General features: G+C 38.7%; 1 protein-coding gene across 1 annotated transcript; it reads right to left on the bottom strand.

Annotated features, from left to right (window-relative positions):
- Positions 1-4,524: 4,524 nt before the first annotated feature.
- On the bottom strand, positions 4,525-19,060 carry LOC145981737 (uncharacterized). Its single transcript, XM_083115145.1, has 5 exons — positions 19,033-19,060; positions 15,791-15,934; positions 10,539-10,672; positions 7,476-7,635; positions 4,525-5,127 (listed from the first exon to the last, which is right to left on the bottom strand). Exons 1-4 carry the CDS (start codon positions 19,058-19,060, stop codon positions 7,489-7,491), a joined length of 453 nt encoding a protein of 150 aa, XP_082971271.1. The 3' UTR covers positions 4,525-5,127; positions 7,476-7,488.
- Between the last annotated feature and the right edge of the window lie 3,071 nt (positions 19,061-22,131).

The raw sequence follows: 22,131 nt of genomic DNA, 5'->3' as shown, positions 1-22,131 counted from the left end.
CAGGCGCGCGCGTGTGTGTGTGCGACACATCGTTCCCGAAAGAGGTTTACAAAGGTCACGATATATAAACATTTGGTCCCAGAGTTGGAAAATTACAATAAGGTGCATTCATCCTTCAAAGGATAAGAGAGTGCATTATTTACTCATCACGCTGTGTCAGCGCAACGAATAAAGGCGCGGAACGTGGAGAGAAAGTGAGGTTTTGAGGTTTTGATTAAATTTTCGTAGGTTTTGCAACACTGTGGCTCACTTCAGTGAATTGAAGTGAGTTTTTTGATGTTTTGGTGCTGTTTTCTTCGCTGCGAAACATCGTCAGCGCAATAAATGAGTCGCGGAACGTGGAGAGAAAGTGAATTTTTGAGGTTTTTTTGATCCTCACTTAATGACGTTCAACCGGGCTTATTGTACTACTATCGTCCTGATCTAAAAGTGAGGAAAACATGACATATCCTGAATGTACTGCAACCCGTTTTACCTGTCTGCATTTGCAGGCAACTAACATTTAAGGGGCACGATATAAAAGCAGCGCAAGATGAACAGTTATGTCTGTCTGACAGTAAGCTTCAGACCAATGCGTCGCTTGGAGCGAATCCTCAGTAATAAATGCATCCTTTCGAACCGAAAAGAGAGGAGATGCTGCACGTGTCGCTCGGACTGGGTCGTTTTCTCAACACCGTGTATCGTGCCGCCTTGGTCTGTTGTTCGTGATGTTTTGCGCTAGACTGATCCTCCAGACCGAAGCGATAAACGACACCTCTCGTGTGAAAGCGCCGTTCGTTTCAATATTGTGTATCGTGTTGCCTCTCCTATTATTGGCGCATGCGCAGTTCATTCGTGCTTTGTTACAGACTAGTGCGTTCCGTGTCGCTTCGGTCTGAAAGCCATCAAAAAGGCATAACGGAGAGTGTACTACACTACAGTGGAATCAAACCTTGTTTCAGGCGAATACTGTAAAAGCAATATGATGGCAGAGTTATATTGTAACGAGCGAATCATATTTTACAAGACTTAAGTTTGCTTTAGTGTGTGGTGATTAATATACTTTTTGCTTTACAGATTTTGTTCAAGTACACTGCACACCTGCTTTTTGCTGCAAAGGTAGGTTGCATAAATGTTAGTTTTGTTTAAAATATGTTAAGCACAATGAATTCCTCGAGTGATTTTACAGTAACAGCGAGATTCTGATATATAAGACGTCAGATGGCGCCATGAGTGCAAATACATTTATCACGTGTAATTTTGACAAATTTCTGTTTGTTTCCTAACTATTTTTACACTGTTGTTATGCTTAATTTCCGCGTTATAACATTCTTGATTGCTTTTTCTCTTTCGCTCGGGAGAAGATATCACAACTGTGGTTTATGTTATATTCTACAATATGACTCTTAGGCGTCTATTTGAAGAATCCAAATCCATGTTTTGTAGACACACTTCCAGTAATTATTATAGTGTGTACCGGGTGAATACAAATGAATATCGGAGTTTTGAACTTGTATAATTTCTATGCTATACACATTGCAAATATGAACCATATATGAAATGAAAGAGTAACTCACCAAGTTTCGATTCGACGCATGCGGAAACTTTGTTTCCTAACTCTGCCGCTTGGCGGAGGCATTCGTAAAGATGGCGACTACCGAGCGTAAGTCTTTTTGTGTGTTGGAACTCGCGAGGTCTAATTCAGTTGTATCGGCGAAGATTTGGATGTGACCCTCCGCCTGTGTTATGTGTGTTCACTTTTCCACATAGATGAAATGCGACTAAGAAAATCGTCATCTTCTTGATTAAGAATTTGTGTGCAGAAGTTCCTACGAGCCAAATGATCTGCAGGCTTTAGGTTTTTTTTTCTTAACACTTTCCACACTGTCATTGTTGGCATTGCTAGTTCTTGACTCGCCCGACGCACATATTTTCTAGGACTGCGAGTGAAAACCGTTCTGACGTTTTCCACCTTCTAGTCAGATACACGCGGCCATCAGGTTACTTTTACCTTTACACAAGCATCCTGTTGTCTTAAACTGGTTATACAGAGTGTCCGAAAAGTCACGCAACCCGGTGTTTACGACCGTATAACGGAATAGCGAAACGGAATGAGAAGAAACGCTTTCTGCCAAGAGAATGCCCTGTATATTGGGAAAATTTAGAGAGACAAACATATGTAAGAACATGCGTGTTTTAATAACAAATAAGCAAAGTGTTGCCAAAGGCGGAAAAAAAAATATTTGCAAATCGTGTGTATTGATGCACAGAACTCACTGAGGTAAAATATTGCAACATTTCACAATACCAACGAACAATTTGGATGGCCATCTAATGAATTTGACAGAAAAAGAACTTTGACGAAGTTTCAAAAACATTGCAGAAGGGAATAAATGGGCTGTTCCAAAAATCGATATTTTCACAATATTACGAGGGACACTGGCAACACTGTTGGTGTCACGTGTCACTAACAGACGTGTTTCACCTCAGGCTATCACACTAAGGCACTTTTAACGACAAAGGAGAAAGTTGGTTACTCTCGAACATATGCAATAAATTACATACACCTTGCAACCCTGAAATGTTGGTATCCCTAAATGCTTCTCTTACGCAAGAATATGACGATGTTCGGATATATTCTTCAACAATAAACACTCTTTCCTGTGTAGAATATGGCATTTTAAAAACACACACACGACGTCAGCATAAGTAGACACCATCTGGAATGCCGTTCGCGGCAAACAGCAACCACCAAAGGCACAGAAAACATAACAATTGATACACGTTCTTCTGTACCCACATTTCAGGGTTGCAAGGTGTATGTAATTTATTGCATATGTTCGAGAATAACCAACTTTCTCCTTTGTTGTTAAAAGTGCCTAGTGTGATAGCCTGAGGTGAAACACGTCTGTTAGTGACACGTCACACGAACAGTGTTGCCAGTGTCCTGCGTAATATTGTGAAAACATCGATTTTTGGAACAGCCCATTTATTCCCTTCTGCAATGTTTTTGAAACTTCGTCAAAGTTCTTTTTCTGTCAAATTCATTAGATGGCCATCCAAATTGTTCGTTGCTATTGTGAAATGTTGCAATAATTTACCTCAGTGAGTTCTGTGCATCAATACACACGATTTGCAAATATTTTTTTTTTCCGCCTTTGGCAACACTTTGCTTATTTGTTATTAAAACATGCATGTTCTTACATATGTTTGTCTCTCTAAATTTTCCCAATATACAGGGCATTCTCTTGGCAGAAAGCTTTTCTTCTCATTCCGTTTCGCTATTCCGTTATACGGTCGTAAACACCGGGTTGCGTGACTTTTCGGACACTCTGTACCACCTACGAATGTTGTTGTCAGACGGAGGGTCACATCCAAATCTTCGCCGAAATGCCCGTTGAACAACTGAATGAGACCTTGCGAGTTCGAACACACAAAAAGACTTACTCTCAGGAGTCGCCATCTTTACAAATGGCTCCGCCAAGCGGCAGAGTTAGGAAACAAATTTTCCACATGCGTAGAATCGAAACTTGGTGAGTTGCTCTTTCAATTCATATATGGTTCATATTTGTAATGTGTATAGCATAGAAAATATACAAGTTTAAAACTCCGATATTAATTTGTGTACACCATGTGCGTTCTGTGCAGTGATGAAAATTACAGTTCTTTCAATCTGTGATTTTATGTGATTTTCGGTGACAAGTTCGCCCATTCTGTGATTGTTCCCGTGTCGTGCACTAGTGGATCGAGTGTGTCACTCTTGTGCACAGCATACAGCGATAAAACACTTGGATTATATCACAAAATTCACTGCAACCCTGTTTTGTCTTTCGGGAAGAAAGTAGTAAACATGATTCATACGAGATGGCAGCACTGATCTAACGAAAGCTCTATATTTTGTATGAAATCCTATGTTATGCGATATATAATATAACATGAAATGAAATAATCAATTTTGTAACAAATAAAAAAATAGGAAATACACGCAGTGACTTGAGATTTTCAATTTTGATTTCTAATACTATATTGAAAGGCAAGGAGGAAGAAAATACTAATAATTTCATTTTAAATTAGAGTTGAATTGTAGTTCTATGGGAAATTCTTCCTTAGTCTCCGCATCATTTCTTATTCACATAGTACAGTGCGTTCATGAGTTTGTAAATAGACTTACGGTTTTTAAACTATAAAGATGCACAAATTATGAAAGTCGCTGTACAAAAATTCACATAATGAGTCGAGATATGATATATGATATGTAATTGGTGCCCTATTGCCGGCCTGAGCAGGCAACAGCTGCCAATTCCCACACGCCCAAGCTTCGAAAATCATGTTTTCTTAAACAAATGACAGCCAATAAGTGTTGCCAGCACTGTGAGGAAAAAGTTTCCAAAATATTAATGAAAACACACGTTTTTTGTGGAACGCCCTGTACAATCCCATTGACTTGTTACCAAATTACGGACTCTCACTACGTCGACCAGGTTTTGTCTTCTAAATAGTTATGTGTAACAGTAATGTATATATCTTTATTACATCCAGGAAAAATTGTACAGGTTCCATATACAAAAATATATATGTTGGCCGAATACTATACGCTGAGGCTATTATTTTCAATTTCCAACAACAGGCAATTGTATAATTTGGGTATATATGTAATTAACTGGTCGTTCTTGTTTGACTCGATTTAGAAACATTATATACAGAGTGTTCCTCAAAGGTTTGACACTACTTTTTAAACAAATCCAAAAAAGAACGTTGGCACTGAGAATCTTAATACGGACAAGGAAGACGACGTAACAGGGTTGAAGACAAAGTTTGATATGCTCAAAATTGAAATTATGATAATATATACTACTTAAGCCGTTGTCTAGAATTTCAAACACATTTTTAAGATGCTAAAAATTGAGACGAGAGCTAGAAAATTAAGTGGAGCACTTGTCACTCCAGTAAACGTGACGGCAAAGGCGGTTTTTAAGACTAACTTGAGTCAAAGTTGTTGTTTTTTTTTTCAAAAAGTCTTTTCTCGGTTGGCAACACTTCCTTTCTGCTTCGTTTGGAGGGACTGGTTCCTTTCCTCGCCAACCGTGGCGTTGCGATCGTAGGCCTTCCATTGGTTCTGATGTGTGACGTGTAGAGGGCATCCAACAGCTGAAAAAGAAAAGAAAAAAGTTATCCGGTCGCCAAAATATACATTTTCCCCCTCTGAATATATGAAATTATCCAAAATACGGGTTACGTTAATAGTTTTTTATCTTTACATCACAATGAAAATACATTCGTTTCTTAGATGAGTTCCAGCTCTCTTGCAGATGATATACTCTGCTGATTTGGTATCATGAGGTGTTCATGTAAACACAAAACTGAGAGACATTACGATTTCTGAATATAACTTCTTCTAATCTATCAATTTCGAAGTGACAGAATCTGTGGAGCAGCACCGCGCGTAACGGTGAAGAAGGGGAGAAAGCGCGTGGGTGTTAGCTGCAGCCTACTTCCACAGAGGATTTGTTTTCGTTTGCTTACTCCAAAGGTTCCTGGGACAGAGTGTAGAAACTTTAGTAGGACTCTTTTAGAATGACGAAACTATACTGTGTTTGTTATCAACATATACAGGGTGATTCAAAAGTCACCATACATAACAGACAAAGCAGTTTTGTGGTTTCACAACATGTTCAACATAACCCACGTTTTTGTGAATGGACATGTCAATGCGTTTGACAAACTCAGCTTAAATAGGAAAACAAATTCCTGCATCCAATCGTACATACTACCTGAAAGAAAGAACAGTGAGTGTGTAATGTATGTATGGCGACTTGTGAATCACCCTGTATATTTTCGGGGTCAAGAAGTTCAAATACAGTGGACTCTTTTTAATTCGAACTCCAAGGGACTACGAAAAAATTCGAATTATCCAAAATTCGAATTAACCAGAATGTAATAAAAAAAACACCAATCAAAACTGCATTAATACGGAAACAGTACACCTTACCTTACAACTGCTATGTTTTATCCATATCTCCATCCAGGAACAGTACACTTATTGGAATATTCGCATCAGGTGATTGTTTTTCATTCCTCTTTCTACCTCTGTAAGCACTTCAACTTCCTATCTAATGTTAAGCTACTGTCAGTGATGTGCGTCTACGCGTAAACAACGATAGTCTACATTCTACACGTAGACTATTTTATACACGTAGATTGCGTAATCTATGTAAACAACATGGTGAAAGTTTATAACTTAGCAAAGGGCGCAGTGCATTTAGAAACAAATATACTGCGTATCAGTTGCTGATGTGTGAGGAGAACTTTTCATGCTCTTCCTTCGAAATTCAAACAATTTCTTACCTAGGAAGAAACCTACTATAGAAAATATTGTAGTGTTTTGTGGGTAATAGACCACTCTTGCCTCACGACTGCCATCTGTTGTTGTTTTTTTGCATACTATTTATCTTCTTCCATAGTTGATGATAGAAGAGAAGCTAATTTTGTCGTAAATAGGATTCTTTTCATTTCGTTAGGAACCAATATAGTTGAAAATGTCACTTTCCTTTCATGAAAGCCTTGAAAATTAATTTAATGCACTTTGGATTGTTTACGTAGTCTATGTAAACTACAAACCTATGTAATCTACGCGTAGATTACGTGTAGACAACGCATGTAGACGTAAACTTATAATCTACGGCACATCACTGGCTACTGTACACACCACGTTTCCACATTGTGACTCCACTAAAACACACAGACAAATGACCCCTTCTGTCCGGTTTCTGAGGGGGTGAAGGTCACATACCTACAAACAAAAGCCCTGGGGTTTCCCGCTGCCCTCTCTTATCTGCCGTCGGCACATTTGTTAACCATAAAAACAACCTTTTCAAGAAGAAAAGGGGGACGAGACATCTGTTGGAATATCTTATGTAGCAACCACTTTGCTCTTTCTTGGAAAGATCTATGTTAAATTATTGGAAACCTGACTTCGAATTATCCAAATTTAACCTTCAAAATTCGAATTAACTAGTCATTTTTAACATTGTTTTAGATAGGGATTTGGGAATGTGCTTCTGTTCGAATTATCCAAGTTCGAATTAAAGAGAACGCACTGTATTATATTGCTTTCATCATCAAAGAACTTTGTGTTTCAATATCTCAACTTGCCTTACGTCCTAATTGCAATGGTAGTACACACCTTAACTTTCCTCTTTCTGAAGTCACTGTGTTTTGAATGCAAATATCGTGACCTACTAGTGACACGATTTGTAACGCAAATACAATGATTTGACAATATTGGGCACCATCTTGAAAAGAACAGCCTACCTGCCAACAGTGGGTGATTTAAACTTACTGCTTTGAAAACGGGGGATACCCAATGACTTAGGTGTTAAATTCATACCTTTGGAAAGTAATATGAGGATTGTTTACAAAAATTAGTATGTAAGCAATAAATAATGATTTGGTTATATTTATTCTCTGACGTTGGAGAATTAATTTTGTCTATCTACCTTTTCTGCAATCTTAAAGTATTTGATCGTTGTCTTCAATCTTCTTTTCTTCTAGAGACTCTTCTTTCTTCTTCTCTTCAGCCTCTTCTTCCTTTTTCTTCTCTTCTGCCCTGAAGATGGGGGCAGGCTGCCCTCCTGGAGGGCGAGGCTGGAGCAAAACCTATAACAATCAGGAAGCATTAAAGGAAATGGGAAAAACTTATAGAGCAAAACCTTAGACAATCAGGAAGCATTAAAAGAAGAGGAGAAAAAACTTGCTTTAACCTTTTCCAGAACGTTAAATGTAAATAAGGTTTTCGCCTAACAGTTACTGCACCACGGAATTTACATAAAAAGTAATAACCTGTAAAAGATAGTGTTAATTAATTTTATAGTAACTTATCATGTATTTCTGTTTAAATGTACTTATTTGCGTGGAACTCGTATAAAGCGAAATGACTTTTTTTCGTGTGGAAAACTCGGATTTTGTCAAGTACGGGTAATTGTACGGCAACTCTTTTGGAAAAGACATTTCTACGATATTACAAATGCTTAATTTTACAATCAAGGCCACCAGTTTTAGTTCTTTCTTCATATCTGTGGTTTTATATCGTCCTGCCATCTGTTGATAATTTTTGAAGCTGTTAAGCCTGCATTACTCTTATCACCGCTGTACAGAAGGATGAGTTCAGCTTCTTGCATGGCAAGATGATCGTGCTGGAGCAGTGGCGGCGATTAGGGGGGTTGAGGGGGCAGTTGACCCCCACTTTTTGCAACTTTTACCCCCGCACTATGCTAAACCGTATCTACCAAGGAAAATAAACTGTCATTTCCCTCTAGTTTTGGCACTTTGTTGTACCCCAATTTTTTGGAACCAAATCCACGCCACTGTACTAGAGCATAACAGGCATCATCTTGCAACGCTGTATTCTGACCCGAAATGTCTGTGGTCACTCCACTCAGGATCAGTTAGGAACTCTTTTCAATGGTTGCTCGAGTGGGTCATTGCAAGCACCTCTTCGCACCACCCCTGACCAGGAACAAGGAATGACGTCATAAACATATGAGCATTAGTTATTAGTCTGCTTAATACTGTTTTTTAGCACATTAGATATTCTAGTGGGAAATCAAATTAGTTGGCAACGGTTACATTCAACAAGTAAGCAATAGCCTTACTGTGCACAAAGTGGACTTGAAACACCAACTCAATCAATCAATCAATCAAACAAGTAAGCAACTCTTCGCACAGCCCCTGACAGGAATAAAGAATGACGTCTTAAACATATGAACACTATATCCAGTGATGTGCCGTAGACTATACGTTTACGTCTACATGCGTTGTCTACACGTAATCTACGCGTAGATTACATTGGGTTGTAGTTTACATAGAGTACGTAGACAATCTAAAGTGCATTAAAATTAATTTTCAATGGTTTCATGAAAGGAAAGTGACATTTTCACCTGTATTGGTTCCTAACGAAATGAAGAGAATCCTACTAACAACAAAATTTCTCTTCTCTTCTATCATGAACTATGGAAGAAGATAAATAGTATGCAAAAAAAACAACAACAGATGGCAGTCGTGAGGCAAGAGTGGTCTATTACCCACAAAACACTACAATATTTTCTATAGTAGGTTTCTTCCTAGGTAAGAAATTGTTTGAATTTCGAAGGAAGAGCATGAAAAGTTCTCCTCACACATCAGCAACTGATACGCAGTATAATTTCATTTTAATGCCAAGGCGCCCTTTGCTAAGTTATCACCTTTCGCCATGTTGTTTACATAGATTACGTAATATATGTGTATAAAATAGTCTACGTGTAGAATGTAGACTATCGTTGTTTACGTGTAGACCCACATCACCGACTATAGCTCTTTTCCAGCCCTATAAGCTGTCAAGGGAAGTGGGGAGCGGCGAAGCGACGAATCCAGCGCGATAAGAAACGCAGCAGCCAGTAGAATGAGGTTCATGTAGTACTTTCTTCCGCCACGCTGTGTGTCTCGGCGCCACTGCTGTTGTCTGGTTGGTCTGCGGCGTAATCCCCGCTCCCAACTTCCCTTGCCAGAACTAGGACCTGCCGCCGAAAGAGTAGAAAATACCTTTAGTTATTAGCCTGCTTAAGGGCACGAGGGAAGAATTTCCGCGTGGCCATCCTCTCTGCGGCGGCTGGAGCACTGTTGCCAACTTAGCTCTTTGTGAGCCAGATCTGGCTCTTTCGTAGACTCGTTTGGCTCCGGCTCATATAGACAACTTTTGCCATAAGTATACATTTTGCACGTGATATTGTTATACTTTTGCGTTGCCCCATCCCCTCTTACCTCCCCATATACTTTTCTTTATTCCGCCTTGGCTGACGTGAAGAGGACGTAATATTGTTATATCCGGGAATCTTTCATTTCTTATTTCATACGAGCATCGGTGGATTATTGAGATCGGTGATACCGCCGGATCTAGACGGTGAAAACTAAGAATAAATTGCCATCACTTTAACGGTAATAACAACTCCCCCCATCCCCACTCATTTGACACCTAAAATTACCGTAAGAGGCACTTTATACAGTTTAGTAAATCTAGCTCCTTAAAGGTTTTTACTCCATTTACGGTGAAATTTAGCTCTTTTATCGCATTAGGTTTTGCAACACTGCCAAGATGGCCGTATGAGGCAAGGAGAAATGCACTGAGCTTATGGAAGTATTATTTGACTTGTTCTCGTGGGAACATCAAACTTGCGATGGTATAGAAAAAGATATCAACGGAAAAAGGTCAGACAGTAGTAATTGCCAGGCGGAAAAGTGGAAACTTCCATTTGATTAGCCATAACTTGAAGTTAATTCCCCATAAGGAATACAAGGGTTTCTGAAAATTCTTATGTTTTTCTTACGTCGGATCTTTTTTCCTCAGTAGCATTGCCCATTCGGACGATATTGAAATAAATACACAACTGGTACAAAATTGTCCCTCATCCCCTTAATACTTGGATTTTTTGGCATATTAGATATTCTAGTGGGAAATCAAATTAGTTGGCAACGGTTACATTTCATAGGTAAACTTTCGAAGACTGATATAGCGATGCTGCACCTACCTGTAGAGGAAGCAGCAAGTCCACGGTTCCTATGGTTGCCGGTCGAGGCTGCAGGGGCGGAGGGTTGGCGCTAGCAGGGGTCAGAGAGGGGGCCCGGAGGGGGAGCAGAGGCAAGCTGGATCCACTGTCATGAACTGGAACAGAAGTAAAGACATTCATGAAACATCAGAGAAACTTACCAGTTCAGTATATTTCCTATAGCACTTGAGACGACCTCAACCATCATACACAGCATGATTGCTTGATAATGTGTTTTATACGACATAATTGTTTCGTAATGTATATAAAACACAATTGCGTGATAATGTATTATACACAACATGATTGCTGTTTCATATGAAGTGGATAATTTTATCGTGATTGCTGCTTCATATGAAATGCATGACTGTATCATGATTGCTGCTTCATATGAAATGCATGACTGTATCATGATTGCTGCTTCATATGAAATGCATGACTGTATCATGATTGCTGCTTTATATGAAATGCATAACTGTATCATGATTGCTGCTTCATATGAAATGCATAACTGTATCATGATTGCTGCTTCATATGAAATTCATAACTGTATCATGATTGCTGCTTCATATGAAATTCATAACTGTATCATGATTGCTGCTTCATATGAAATTCATAACTGTATCATGATTGCTGCTTCATATGAAATTCATAACTGTATCATGATTGCTGCTTCATATGAAATTCATAACTGTATCATGATTGCTGCTTCATATGAAATTTATAACTGTATCATGATTGCTGCTTCATATGAAATGCATAACTGTATCATGATTGCTGTTTCATATGAAATTCATAACTGCATCATGATTGCTGCTTCATATGAAATGCATAACTGTATCATGATTGCTGCTTCATATGAAATGCATAACTGTATCATGATTGCTGCTTCATATGAAATTCATAACTGTATCATGATTGCTGCTTCATATGAAATTCATAACTGTATCATGATTGCTGCTTCATATGAAATTCATAACTGTATCATGATTGCTGCTTCATATGAAATTCATAACTGTATCATGATTGCTGCTTCATATGAAATTCATAACTGTATCATGATTGCTGCTTCATATGAAATTCATAACTGTATCATGATTGCTGCTTCATATGAAATGCATAACTGTATCATGATTGCTGCTTCATATGAAATTCATAACTGTATCATGATTGCTGCTTCATATGAAATTCATAACTGTATCATGATTGCTGCTTCATATGAAATGCATGACTGTTTCATGATTGCTGCTTCATATGAAATGCATGACTGTATCATGATTGCTGCTTCATATGAAATGCATGACTGTATCATGATTGCTGCTTCATATGAAATGCATGACTGTATCATGATTGCTGCTTCATATGAAATGCATGACTGTATCATGATTGCTGCTTCATATGAAATGCATAACTGTATCATGATTGCTGCTTCATATGAAATGCATAACTGTATCATGATTGCTGTTTCATATGAAATTCATAACTGTATCATGATTGCTGCTTCATATGAAATTCATAACTGTATCATGATTGCTGCTTCATATGAAATGCATAACTGTATCATGATTGCTGCTTCATATGAAATGCATAACTGTATCATGATTGCTGCTTCATATGAAATGCATAACTGTATCATGATTGCTGCTTCATATAAAATGCATAACTGTATCATGATTGCTGTTTCATATGAAATTCATAACTGTATCATGATTGCTGCTTCATATGAAATTCATAACTGTATCATGATTGCTGCTTCATATGAAATGCATAACTGTATCATGATTACTGTTTCATATGGAATGCATAACTGTATTATCTTGATTTTTTTGAAACAAGAACATTATATATTTTTTTGTGTTCTTTGCAACATATATTTATTTGATCATGTAACAGAAGAGAATGTTGGTTAAAGACGTTATGTAAGCTGTATATTCCCTTAAGAGGGTAGGATAGGGCTGCCCTAATAAAAAGGTAAACTTTTGCCTGTTAGCACGTGATTTTTTTTATGCACGTTAAGGATTTTTTTCGTGTAACTTATCAGCAGTAGCGGCGATTATGGGGGGGCATTTGCCCCCAAATTTTCGCCACTTTTACTCCGTTAGTGTGACGTCACAGCAGACGACGAGCTGGGACTGAGTCTAAACAAATAGAAACGTGCTTTCTTCCTATTCAAATACATTGAATTTCCCATTGCAAAGGGTAACTTTAAGAATCGTGACAGCAGTTAACGAGACAAAAATGTGATATGCATCGTACATCAATGTAAAGATGAGATTTCAGAGAATACGTCTATATATAACATATACCTTACAGATGAGAATGTAAAGAATAAATGAAGTTGGAAAATGAGTAAAGCGAATGTCAGAAAGGAATCCGATCCGGAATCGCAGCCAATGGGCGCCGTCGGTTTAATCACCTGAGGCTGCTGGTCTCCCATCATCCATAGCGGTAGCTTGACCGACTTGAAATCGGGTGAGCTTCGGCCTGGTTCGGCTGTTCTCGGAAGTGGAATGTTATGAAAATGCAGGTTTTTCTTACTCTGGTTATTCTTTACACTATTTTCTGTAAGATATGTGTGATCTATAGACGTATTCTCCAAAATCTCATCTTTACATCGATGTACGACACGCATCATAATTATGTTCATAAATGCTATCAGAATCATTAAAACAACCCTTTCCGATGGAAAATCTCATTGATTTGAATAGGAAGAAAACACGTTTGCCCGTTGTTTAGACTCAGTTCCAGCTCGTGACGTCACCACTAATGGACTCCATGAGAATACCAGAGTTGGAATTCTATTTTTGTCTTTCGCGTCGGAAGGCATGAACCCTTGAACCAATCAGATTGGTCCAGTTGCCATGGTGACGTGGAATTTCTATTCTATACCTAGAGGCATGCATATTTCGTTTTTGACGAAGACACGAAATGTGAAATAACACATTGTAATGTTAATTTTTTATGTTTCTGAAAGGTGTTAGGTGCATTTTCCTTCCATGCTTTGTCACGAAATGAAAAACACAAAATTTTAGAGTTTATCTACCAATCCGTTACTTCCTGAAGTTTGAATTATCCTTTGAGTTCTGCAAATTACGAAAAATGAATTAATTCTGCTGAAATAATTTGAGAAGCAAAAATTGATTTATTTAGACAGAAATAAACTTAGTACTTTGACAACTGCATGAATGTGCTATTAGAAATGAAACATTTATTTTGTGTAATAAGTATACTTTGTAAATCAAATGTAGTGTTATATTCACCATGTCGTTTTGGTACCGAAGTCTTGAACTTTTATTCACAAGTATGTGGCTCTAAAATATGTTACATTGCCAGATTTATGACTCAGCAACAGTTCGGGGTTCGAGGCGAGCCTCTTGAAAGAAATGCAATAGGTCTTTCATTATTTAATTCTCCCTAATTTTTAAATGACAGGAGCATGTTGACAGCAGAAGGTGTCGTTTACGACTTGGCAAAAATCAGAATTTGGAAACTCCCGCCATCTATTGACGAAAAGTCCAACTCGGTTCATTCATCGCGCGGAGATAAGCTCACATAAATTTTGCATTTTTATACTTCTTCACAGTGAAATTTAACAACGGAACTTTTACTCTGTCTGCTAAAACAATGAAGCCAATATAAACACACTTGCAATTGTTTGTTCGAATGGCAAGTGCGCATGAATATTGTTCATGTGATAAAGCCATGCTACTTAATATAGCTCTTATATTGAAGTTGTGAATCGTGTGACTCCGACCAATATGTTCATGGGCAAAGTTTCATCAGAATCAACAAATAGGAAAGGAACTATTTTCCCTACAACACGTGATTTATGTTTACACCAACTTCATTCTTGCAATGTATTGAGAATAGTATAATTCGGCCTTACATGCCTTCACACAAGGATAAATAACAATACATTTTATTAAGAAAAGCATTTATACGATGTAGGTCAAATGAAAACCTTATTTTTTTTTGTTTTTTTAATGTAGTTGCTGCATTTTAGCATAGACCCCATTGCTAATTCACATATATTTTCAAGTATGAGTTAGTGCCTATATACCTTAAGAAGAACAATCTTTGGAATTCACTTATGAGCCACCGCGAAGGCCTTTCCACCCATCTGCCTGCGAACTGAGTCCATTGCCGAACTTCACCTCCATTCGTAAACTTCCTGGTGTCGTAATTATGCATCGAGATATTGAATTTTCATTTTTCAGAGAATTTATATAAGTTTTAGGTTTCCAGAGGGCAAGAAGCCACTGCTCTTCACTGCTGCATGTGTGTTGGGGAGGCGCCATCTTTAAAATGACAAAAATGGAGTTTTGAAACTCGCCTGATCAGTGTTGCAACCTTGAAGTCGTTTTGTAAATTACAGTTGTTGTAAATTCGATATGTATATTTGACTCTCCATCGTATTAATAGCTATTATTATACGAAATGGTGAAAAGCTGGCTTAAAAAGACATAACATGCTTTCCGTAAAGAAGAAAGTAACACACATTTTCATATTTTAAGCATAAATCACACCCTGCATATGAATTAAGAACTGGGTTTGCCCATGTTCTGCTAATTTATTATGAACAATTCACCACCCGGCATTTGTTTTTACAAAAACCCGGATGATTTCAAAACAATAGGTGATTCTAGAAGTATTTTAAATGCTGATCACGGAAATGACGTCAGGATTTTTCAAAATTTCACAATCAAAATTCTCATATTCGCCATTACATGACAGCTATTACCTAACGCATCAAAATAAATTTATGCAAGGGAAATTTAGCTTGCTTTCAAATCATTAGGTGATTCTGGAAATATTTTGAAGGCTGATCACGTCAAGATTTTTCGCTATTAAGTTCAATCAGCTCAGTACTTTATAACATTGAGTTTTAGACATTTTGTGAAGGAAATGTTTATGAGTGGTTTCGAAAATAGAGCTTGTTTAATGAAAGTTTACAATTCTTATGTCAATGTGTCTTATGAAAATAGAAGGTAGATTAAATACTCACTATTACATGTGCATTTATAATTCAGAATTAGAGGATTTGTGTTGTAGAAAACAAAATTTTACCACAATCTAAACAGAGCCATCTATTGAGGAAATGATCAAACTAAACATTTTATTGTGAAATTAAGGCCGTTATATGTATATTACTATTTTATGAAAATACTAGACGTGATGGGTAAAAACCCATGCAGGCTGGTGTTATGATTAGAGAGAAGGAAGAGATAGCTCACTCGTTGGTCCCCTGGCTTCCAAAGGATGCTGGTAGGAGTATCCTATGTCCACCGTGCTGGAAGGGCGCCCCTGTAGCATCGGAAGCGGAGGCACCGAGGGGCCCTGGAGGGCCAAGCCCACCACATTCACCCCGTTCACGTTACCTGGAAAGAAACATTGTTGGCAACAGATATTTTCATCCAATCTTCAGAACTACATTTAAGGTTGATTACATTTAAAACTAAAAATCATACATCAGGATACATAAACAAGGTGTATAATCATTGCTATGCACAGACTATTACATTGGCCATAGCTGCCAGGTTACCATGTACAATAATGCATTTTAGAATACATATCAGGCTGTCATAAATGTTCTCGATTTGAAAAATATTACTCACGTTTAATGGAATCCAGGCTATCACTTCATTTCAATGTTAAAGTTACTAATCTTGATACAATGGCATACTTGAAAACTTGAACAGTGAGAGAGTTGACAATTGCCAACCTCACACTCTCACACGATTGATAAAAATAAAATTATAACCACGTTTAGGGCAAACTTTTTGAACAGGTTGATTGCCCATACTCGGATAAACTCACTCATGCAGTGAGTCGAGTAGCAGGAAAATCATTATATGGTGTCGACTGAGTTTGGGCGAGTAGAGAGTTCCGACAAGTTTGGAACTCTCCAGTGAATACATTGTCCCGTTCGCGACGCCTCCGGTGTGCGCTCGTGTCAATCCGGCTGTCTTCGTGTAGTTCCGGTATTCTTCGTAGAGACACACTAAAGGCATATGCTATAATTTCCCAACACATGGCTTTGTTCCACACGAGTTTCGGCGAGCCACATTGGGAGCTTGGAGCGGGTGATACTCGGGTATATTCGTTTTACCTGTTCTGATGCAGCGAGTTCGGTAGTAGAAAAACCTTTTTCAGGTGTCGAGTGAGTATGGGCGAGTAGAAGTCTGTTTACAGCGGGTGTGCTCTGGCACACTCCGTTTACCTGTTTCAATGCAACAGGAAAACTTTCTTAGGTGGTGTCGAGTGAGCATGGGCAAGTAGAAAGCTGCTTAGGGCAGGTGATACTTGGTAAACTCGTTTTACCTGTTCTAATGCAGCGAGTCGGGTAGCAAGAAAACCTTTCTCAGATACCGAGTGAGTATGAACGAGTACAAAGCTGCTTAGAGCAGGTGATACTCGGGTAATCTCGTTTTACCTGTTCTGATGTAGCGAGTCGGGTAGCAAGAAAACCTTTCTCAGATACCGAGTGAATATTGGCGAGTAGATAGCTGCTTAGAGCAAGCGATACTCGGGTAATCTCGTTTTACCTGTTCTGATGTAGCGAGTCGGGTAGCAAGAAAACCTTTCTCAGATGCCGAGTGAGTATGGGTGAGTACAAAGCTGCTTAGAGCAGGTGATACTCGGGTAATCTCGTTTTACCTGTTCTGATGTAGCGCGTCGGGTAGCAAGAAAACCTTTTTCAGATACCGAGTGAGTATGGGCGAGTAGAAAGCTGCTTAGAGCAATCGATACTCGGGTAATCTCGTTTTACCTGTTCTGGTGTAGCGAGTCGGGTAGCAAGAAAACCTTTCTCAGATACCGAGTGAGTATGGGCGAGTAGAAAGCTGCTTAGAGCAATCGATACTCGGGTAATCTCGTTTTACCTGTTCTGATGTAGCGAGTCGGGTAGCAAGAAAACCTTTCTCAGATGCCGAGTGAGTATGGGCGAGTAGAAAGCTGCTTAGAGCAGGAGATACTCGGGTAAACTCGTTATACCTGTTCTGATGTAGCGATTCGGGTAGCAAGAAAACCTTTCTCAGATGCCGAGTGAGTATGGGCGAGTAGAAAGATGCTTAGAGCAGGTGATTTTCGGGTAAACTTGTTTTACCTGTTCTGATGTATCGAGTCGGGTAGCAAGAAAACCTTTCTCAAGTGTCGAGTGAGTTTGGGCGAGTAGTGAGCTGCTTCGAGTGGATGATATTCAGGTAAACTCGTTCTACGTGTTCTGATGTAGCGAGTCGGCAAGATAACCTTTTTCAGGCATCGAGTGAGTTTGGGCTATTCAATCTGCTTAGAGGGGTGATATCAAAGTTCACTCGTGTGACTTTTTAATGCAATGAATACAGAAGTTGGAAGGCCTTTTTGTAACTACTCACTGAGTATGGGCAGGTGAATAATTCGTTATTTTCAAACTTTTGTTAATGACGCGTGAAGAGAGAGGCTGCACATGGATAATAATGTAATATTGTTCGAGTTCCCATATTTTAACAGAGCAAAGGGGGATTGATTTTTGTTAAGTGACTTTGAATTTTTCAGACCTGATATTAAAGCGTTGTTACTTTTTTGTTTATACAAATAAGATCATCATGCGTTGGTGAAAACGAAGCAAGAAATAAAATTGCAAAGAGGGGGAGAAGGAATCAAACGATTGGCGAACAAATTAATTATCCACAATGTAATTAGTTTGACCTGCTTCTAGAAAACAACAACAGAGGGCTCCACTGGTAAAAGGGTGGTAATTAGGTATTTTGGCTCCAGGCATCGCTCGTTAGCTACAGCAACGCCGCGTAAAAAGACTTCCGTTGAACTAGTTACGGCTCTTGCCGCCAGGTGTCAGGAGCAGACCTAGTCGTGTAATCGATAGGTTCGATGTGTGTTCGTTGCTGCTCGGATGCGGTGTTCCTAGCGAAGAATTGCGGAACTACGTTCGCAGAAAGAACTTTAATCTGATAGCGCGGTTACTGTAAAGCAATGGTTTTTAAAGTGACTTCTTCAGTGCTCCCCTTAGCTAAAATATAACGAATGCAGTTATGTGAAGGAGATTAAATAATTTGTGTTTTAAATTGTGCAAACTGCAAGAAGACTGGCTTCATATTTCGCTTTACTTTATACTCCATCGTCAACGGTTCCGTATATGTAATGATTTTTCACAGGTTTCATAGGAATACTAGGAAGTGCTTTAGAATATTGGAAATGATTGTGGAAATAAGTTCGAAGCTTGGAGAAACTAATTAACACCAAGTATTATTTACCTAAGAAATTGTGATTTGAAATGTAACTTGCGCGAGCAGATGTTGGTTTCCGATCGATCGGACACGAGTTTTTGCGGATTTTCATGCAAGGCTGAAAGGGTTTTGTGCTCAAGACTAGATATAACTTGATCAGGTGTTCAAAAGTATTTAGGGACCTTGTTTTGATGCTCATAACCTTAAACCTGATCCACCTAACCTAACAACGAGAGCTTTTAGCGACGAAATACCTTTCACACCTATGCACGTGACGTACATGACAGCAGCAGTCCGTATCCAAGACGACAGTAAACAATGGCTGCTTGCAAAGAAAGAATCATATAAGAGTATAAGGGACGAAGAAATCGTTATTCAGAAGACTTGCAGTAAGTAATCACTACGTCTCTGAAGTATGTGTTAACAGACATAATTAGAAATCTAACCGTGTAATAAATATCTGTACAGCATGATAAATTCGGAATGAATCATTTAGAACTTGGGCCTCTCAATCAAACAGTCCAGAATTGGGTAAAGTAAAATACAACACCATGAGTTAGTGCAATGTAAAACAAAAAGTTTTCATGATTCAAAACAAACAATACCCAGTTTTAAGAGCACAATTTCATGTGGAATGAAAAAGGGCAAAATTTAGAATAACCTTTCATGGCATGACAAACTTCGCTCTCGAAAATGAAATTATCACACTTATGGTGCCGATCTATCTTCACCCAGTAAAGACAAAAGGCTGGCGTAATGCTGGGTAGCAAAGCAAATTGATTGATGAACTCAAAATCTTGCCATCAACGGTCCCAAGTTCGAGTCCGTTGAATTCTAGAGAATAAAATACAGGAGGGAAATAGATGAGAAATTGTAAATAAACTTGTTCATATCAGTGAAATGATGATGATGATTCTGGAGTTGGCAACCTGATTTCCTATGAGTTGGCAACCTGATTTCCTATGAGTTGGCAACCTGATTTCCTATGAGTTGGCAACCTGATTTTTTTAGGAGTTTGTAAACATATTTCACGTGACATAGTGAGATTGCCCAGATCTTGGACTCAGTATACGCTACTGTGAGAAATATACACACAAAGCTCATACCCCACGTAACTATGACCTGCATAAGTCAATTCCATAATTTTTATCGAGTTTTCAAGGTTTCATTCAAGTGACTCACCCTCGTATATATATATATAATACGAGGGGAAGAAAACTCCTTGTAGACTACGTACAACTTACTATCCGGAAACTACCCCACCAAGGAATGAGACGAGTCTATTGTTCCGCAAACTGTAGAAGTGGTATTAATTCGCTCAGCTGTTCAGCGAGCTGAACCTCCGTCGAATGCTTTCGAAATATCCATGGGCATTCGTAAAGCAAACGGTGTCTTGTTAAGTTTCGTTACAGCACAGAAGCTGTACAGAGTTCGAAAAGCTGAACGTGATGCATATTCATTGTCCTCTTGGAGAATGCACGAAGATATGGTTTCCAAATATGGATAATAAACCTTTTCCATATCATCCATTTTTAGAAACCATGTCTTCGTGCATTCTCCAAGAGGACAATGGATGTGCATCAGATTCAGATTACACTTTTTCGATGTGGAATATAATGGTAATTTTTCAGCGTTTCTAACAAGAGTTTCGAATAGTTCGAACCGTTTAGGTAAGAAGATGAAATCGGGTAAATGATGAAACACACCTCTACAGATGACACTAAAATTGTAAAAATTACTCATCAAAAAATGACAATCCTTACTCTATAAATGGAAAGCTTAGATTGCGGAAAAGTTTACACTGACAGCAGTGCCATCTATGTGTCAACACATCAACTCGTATTCTCATTTGGAGAAGAGTCTTCCTGTAAATGCGTCTGCCGACCTACGTGGCAGAGTGGTCACAGCACGCTATAACGCTACAAGTCGAGTGTCTCTTCATCAATTTAATCATATCATCACTCATCCTAATCTTCGCGATTAGCCACGAGTGGCATAAAATCGAAGAAAAATAAGACAAATCAACAGTTACCAAAAACATTCTAAATGTGTCTGAAATATCGAATAATTTTTTTACTTTTCTTATTTTTGCCTTGCCTTTCTGCTACTTTTTGCTAATAGTAGTAGACCTAGTGGCCGGGTACCCAGTCATCATTTGGGGCTCGAATCATCATTTGGGGCTCGCAGTGTTGCCAACTTCTCACTCAAAAAATCACCAAGGTTTTTTTTGGTCTAATCTAACCTAAAGCAAGGAGCTGGCAACCTTGCTTGAGAGTTCTGCAACCGAAAGTGGGGCTCGCAGTGTTGCTAATACCTACTCGAAAAAAAATCGCCAAGGTTTTTGTCTTGGTCTAACCTAACCTAAAGCAAGGAGCTGGCAACACTGCTTGAGGCTTGTTTTACAGTGCATAAAGCAAGGTTGCCAACCTACTGGTACTTTTGCCATAGCCTTTTACAAAAGAGAGAGGAGAGAGAGAGAGGGGGAATTAAACAACCGACAGCTGCCAACACCTACCTACAGCTTTTTTGTCTTGGTCTAACCTAGCCTAAAGCAAGGAGCTGGCAACTTTGCTTGAGGCTTTCCTTACAGTGCATAAAGCAAGGTTGGCAACCTACTGGTACTGGTACTGTGGGCTCACTGTAGCTTTTTATGAGGGGGGTCTATTGCCCTCTGTTTACATCTGGCAACACTACCGTAGATTTTTTGACAGTGTTGTTAACCTACTGGGTTTTTTCACTGTAAATTTTCATCAAAGGGTCTGAGGGGTCCATGTATTTTTTATGTCTGGCAATACTGTTGGGGGCACAGAGTTGGCAACACTGTGGGTTTTTACTGTAGCTTTTTATGAGTGGTACCCATTGTCCCCCTTTTTATATTTGGCAATTTTATTGGATGTTTTTTTGAGCCTTGGGTTTTGCCTACCCATCCGAAGAAAATTCTACTATATGATTTTTCACAGGTTAAGCTAACCTACAAATAGGAGTTGGCAGTACTGACTTATAAACCCACTGGGTCCTCTTGGCATGTTTTTTCATGATGTGTTGCTAGGCTATTGAGCATCTTGGCGTATACAATGTATATATTTTGAGAGGGGGGTTATAGCTTTTTATGCTGTACGAATACTGGGAGCTTAACAGTGACAACCAACAGAGTAGGTAAACCTACATCCAGGAACTGGCAACACTAGTTTCTGACAGTGAATTTGAAATAAAATATTAAACAAAATACATGAGTAAGCACTGTGATTACAAATAGTACCAGTGTTATGCCCCCAACTCCAACTGGGCAACTAGGGAAAATAATTGTACAACAATTTGTACCTAATTGTACAATACTTGTACCTAATTGTACA

This window comes from Lepisma saccharinum, chromosome 30 (assembly GCF_977018435.1).
Source record: "Lepisma saccharinum chromosome 30, izLepSacc3.1, whole genome shotgun sequence".
In the NCBI taxonomy this organism is placed as follows: domain Eukaryota; kingdom Metazoa; phylum Arthropoda; class Insecta; order Zygentoma; family Lepismatidae; genus Lepisma; species Lepisma saccharinum.
The sequence above is the reverse complement of the archived record's forward strand: the minus strand, read 5'-3'. Positions and strand labels throughout refer to the sequence as shown.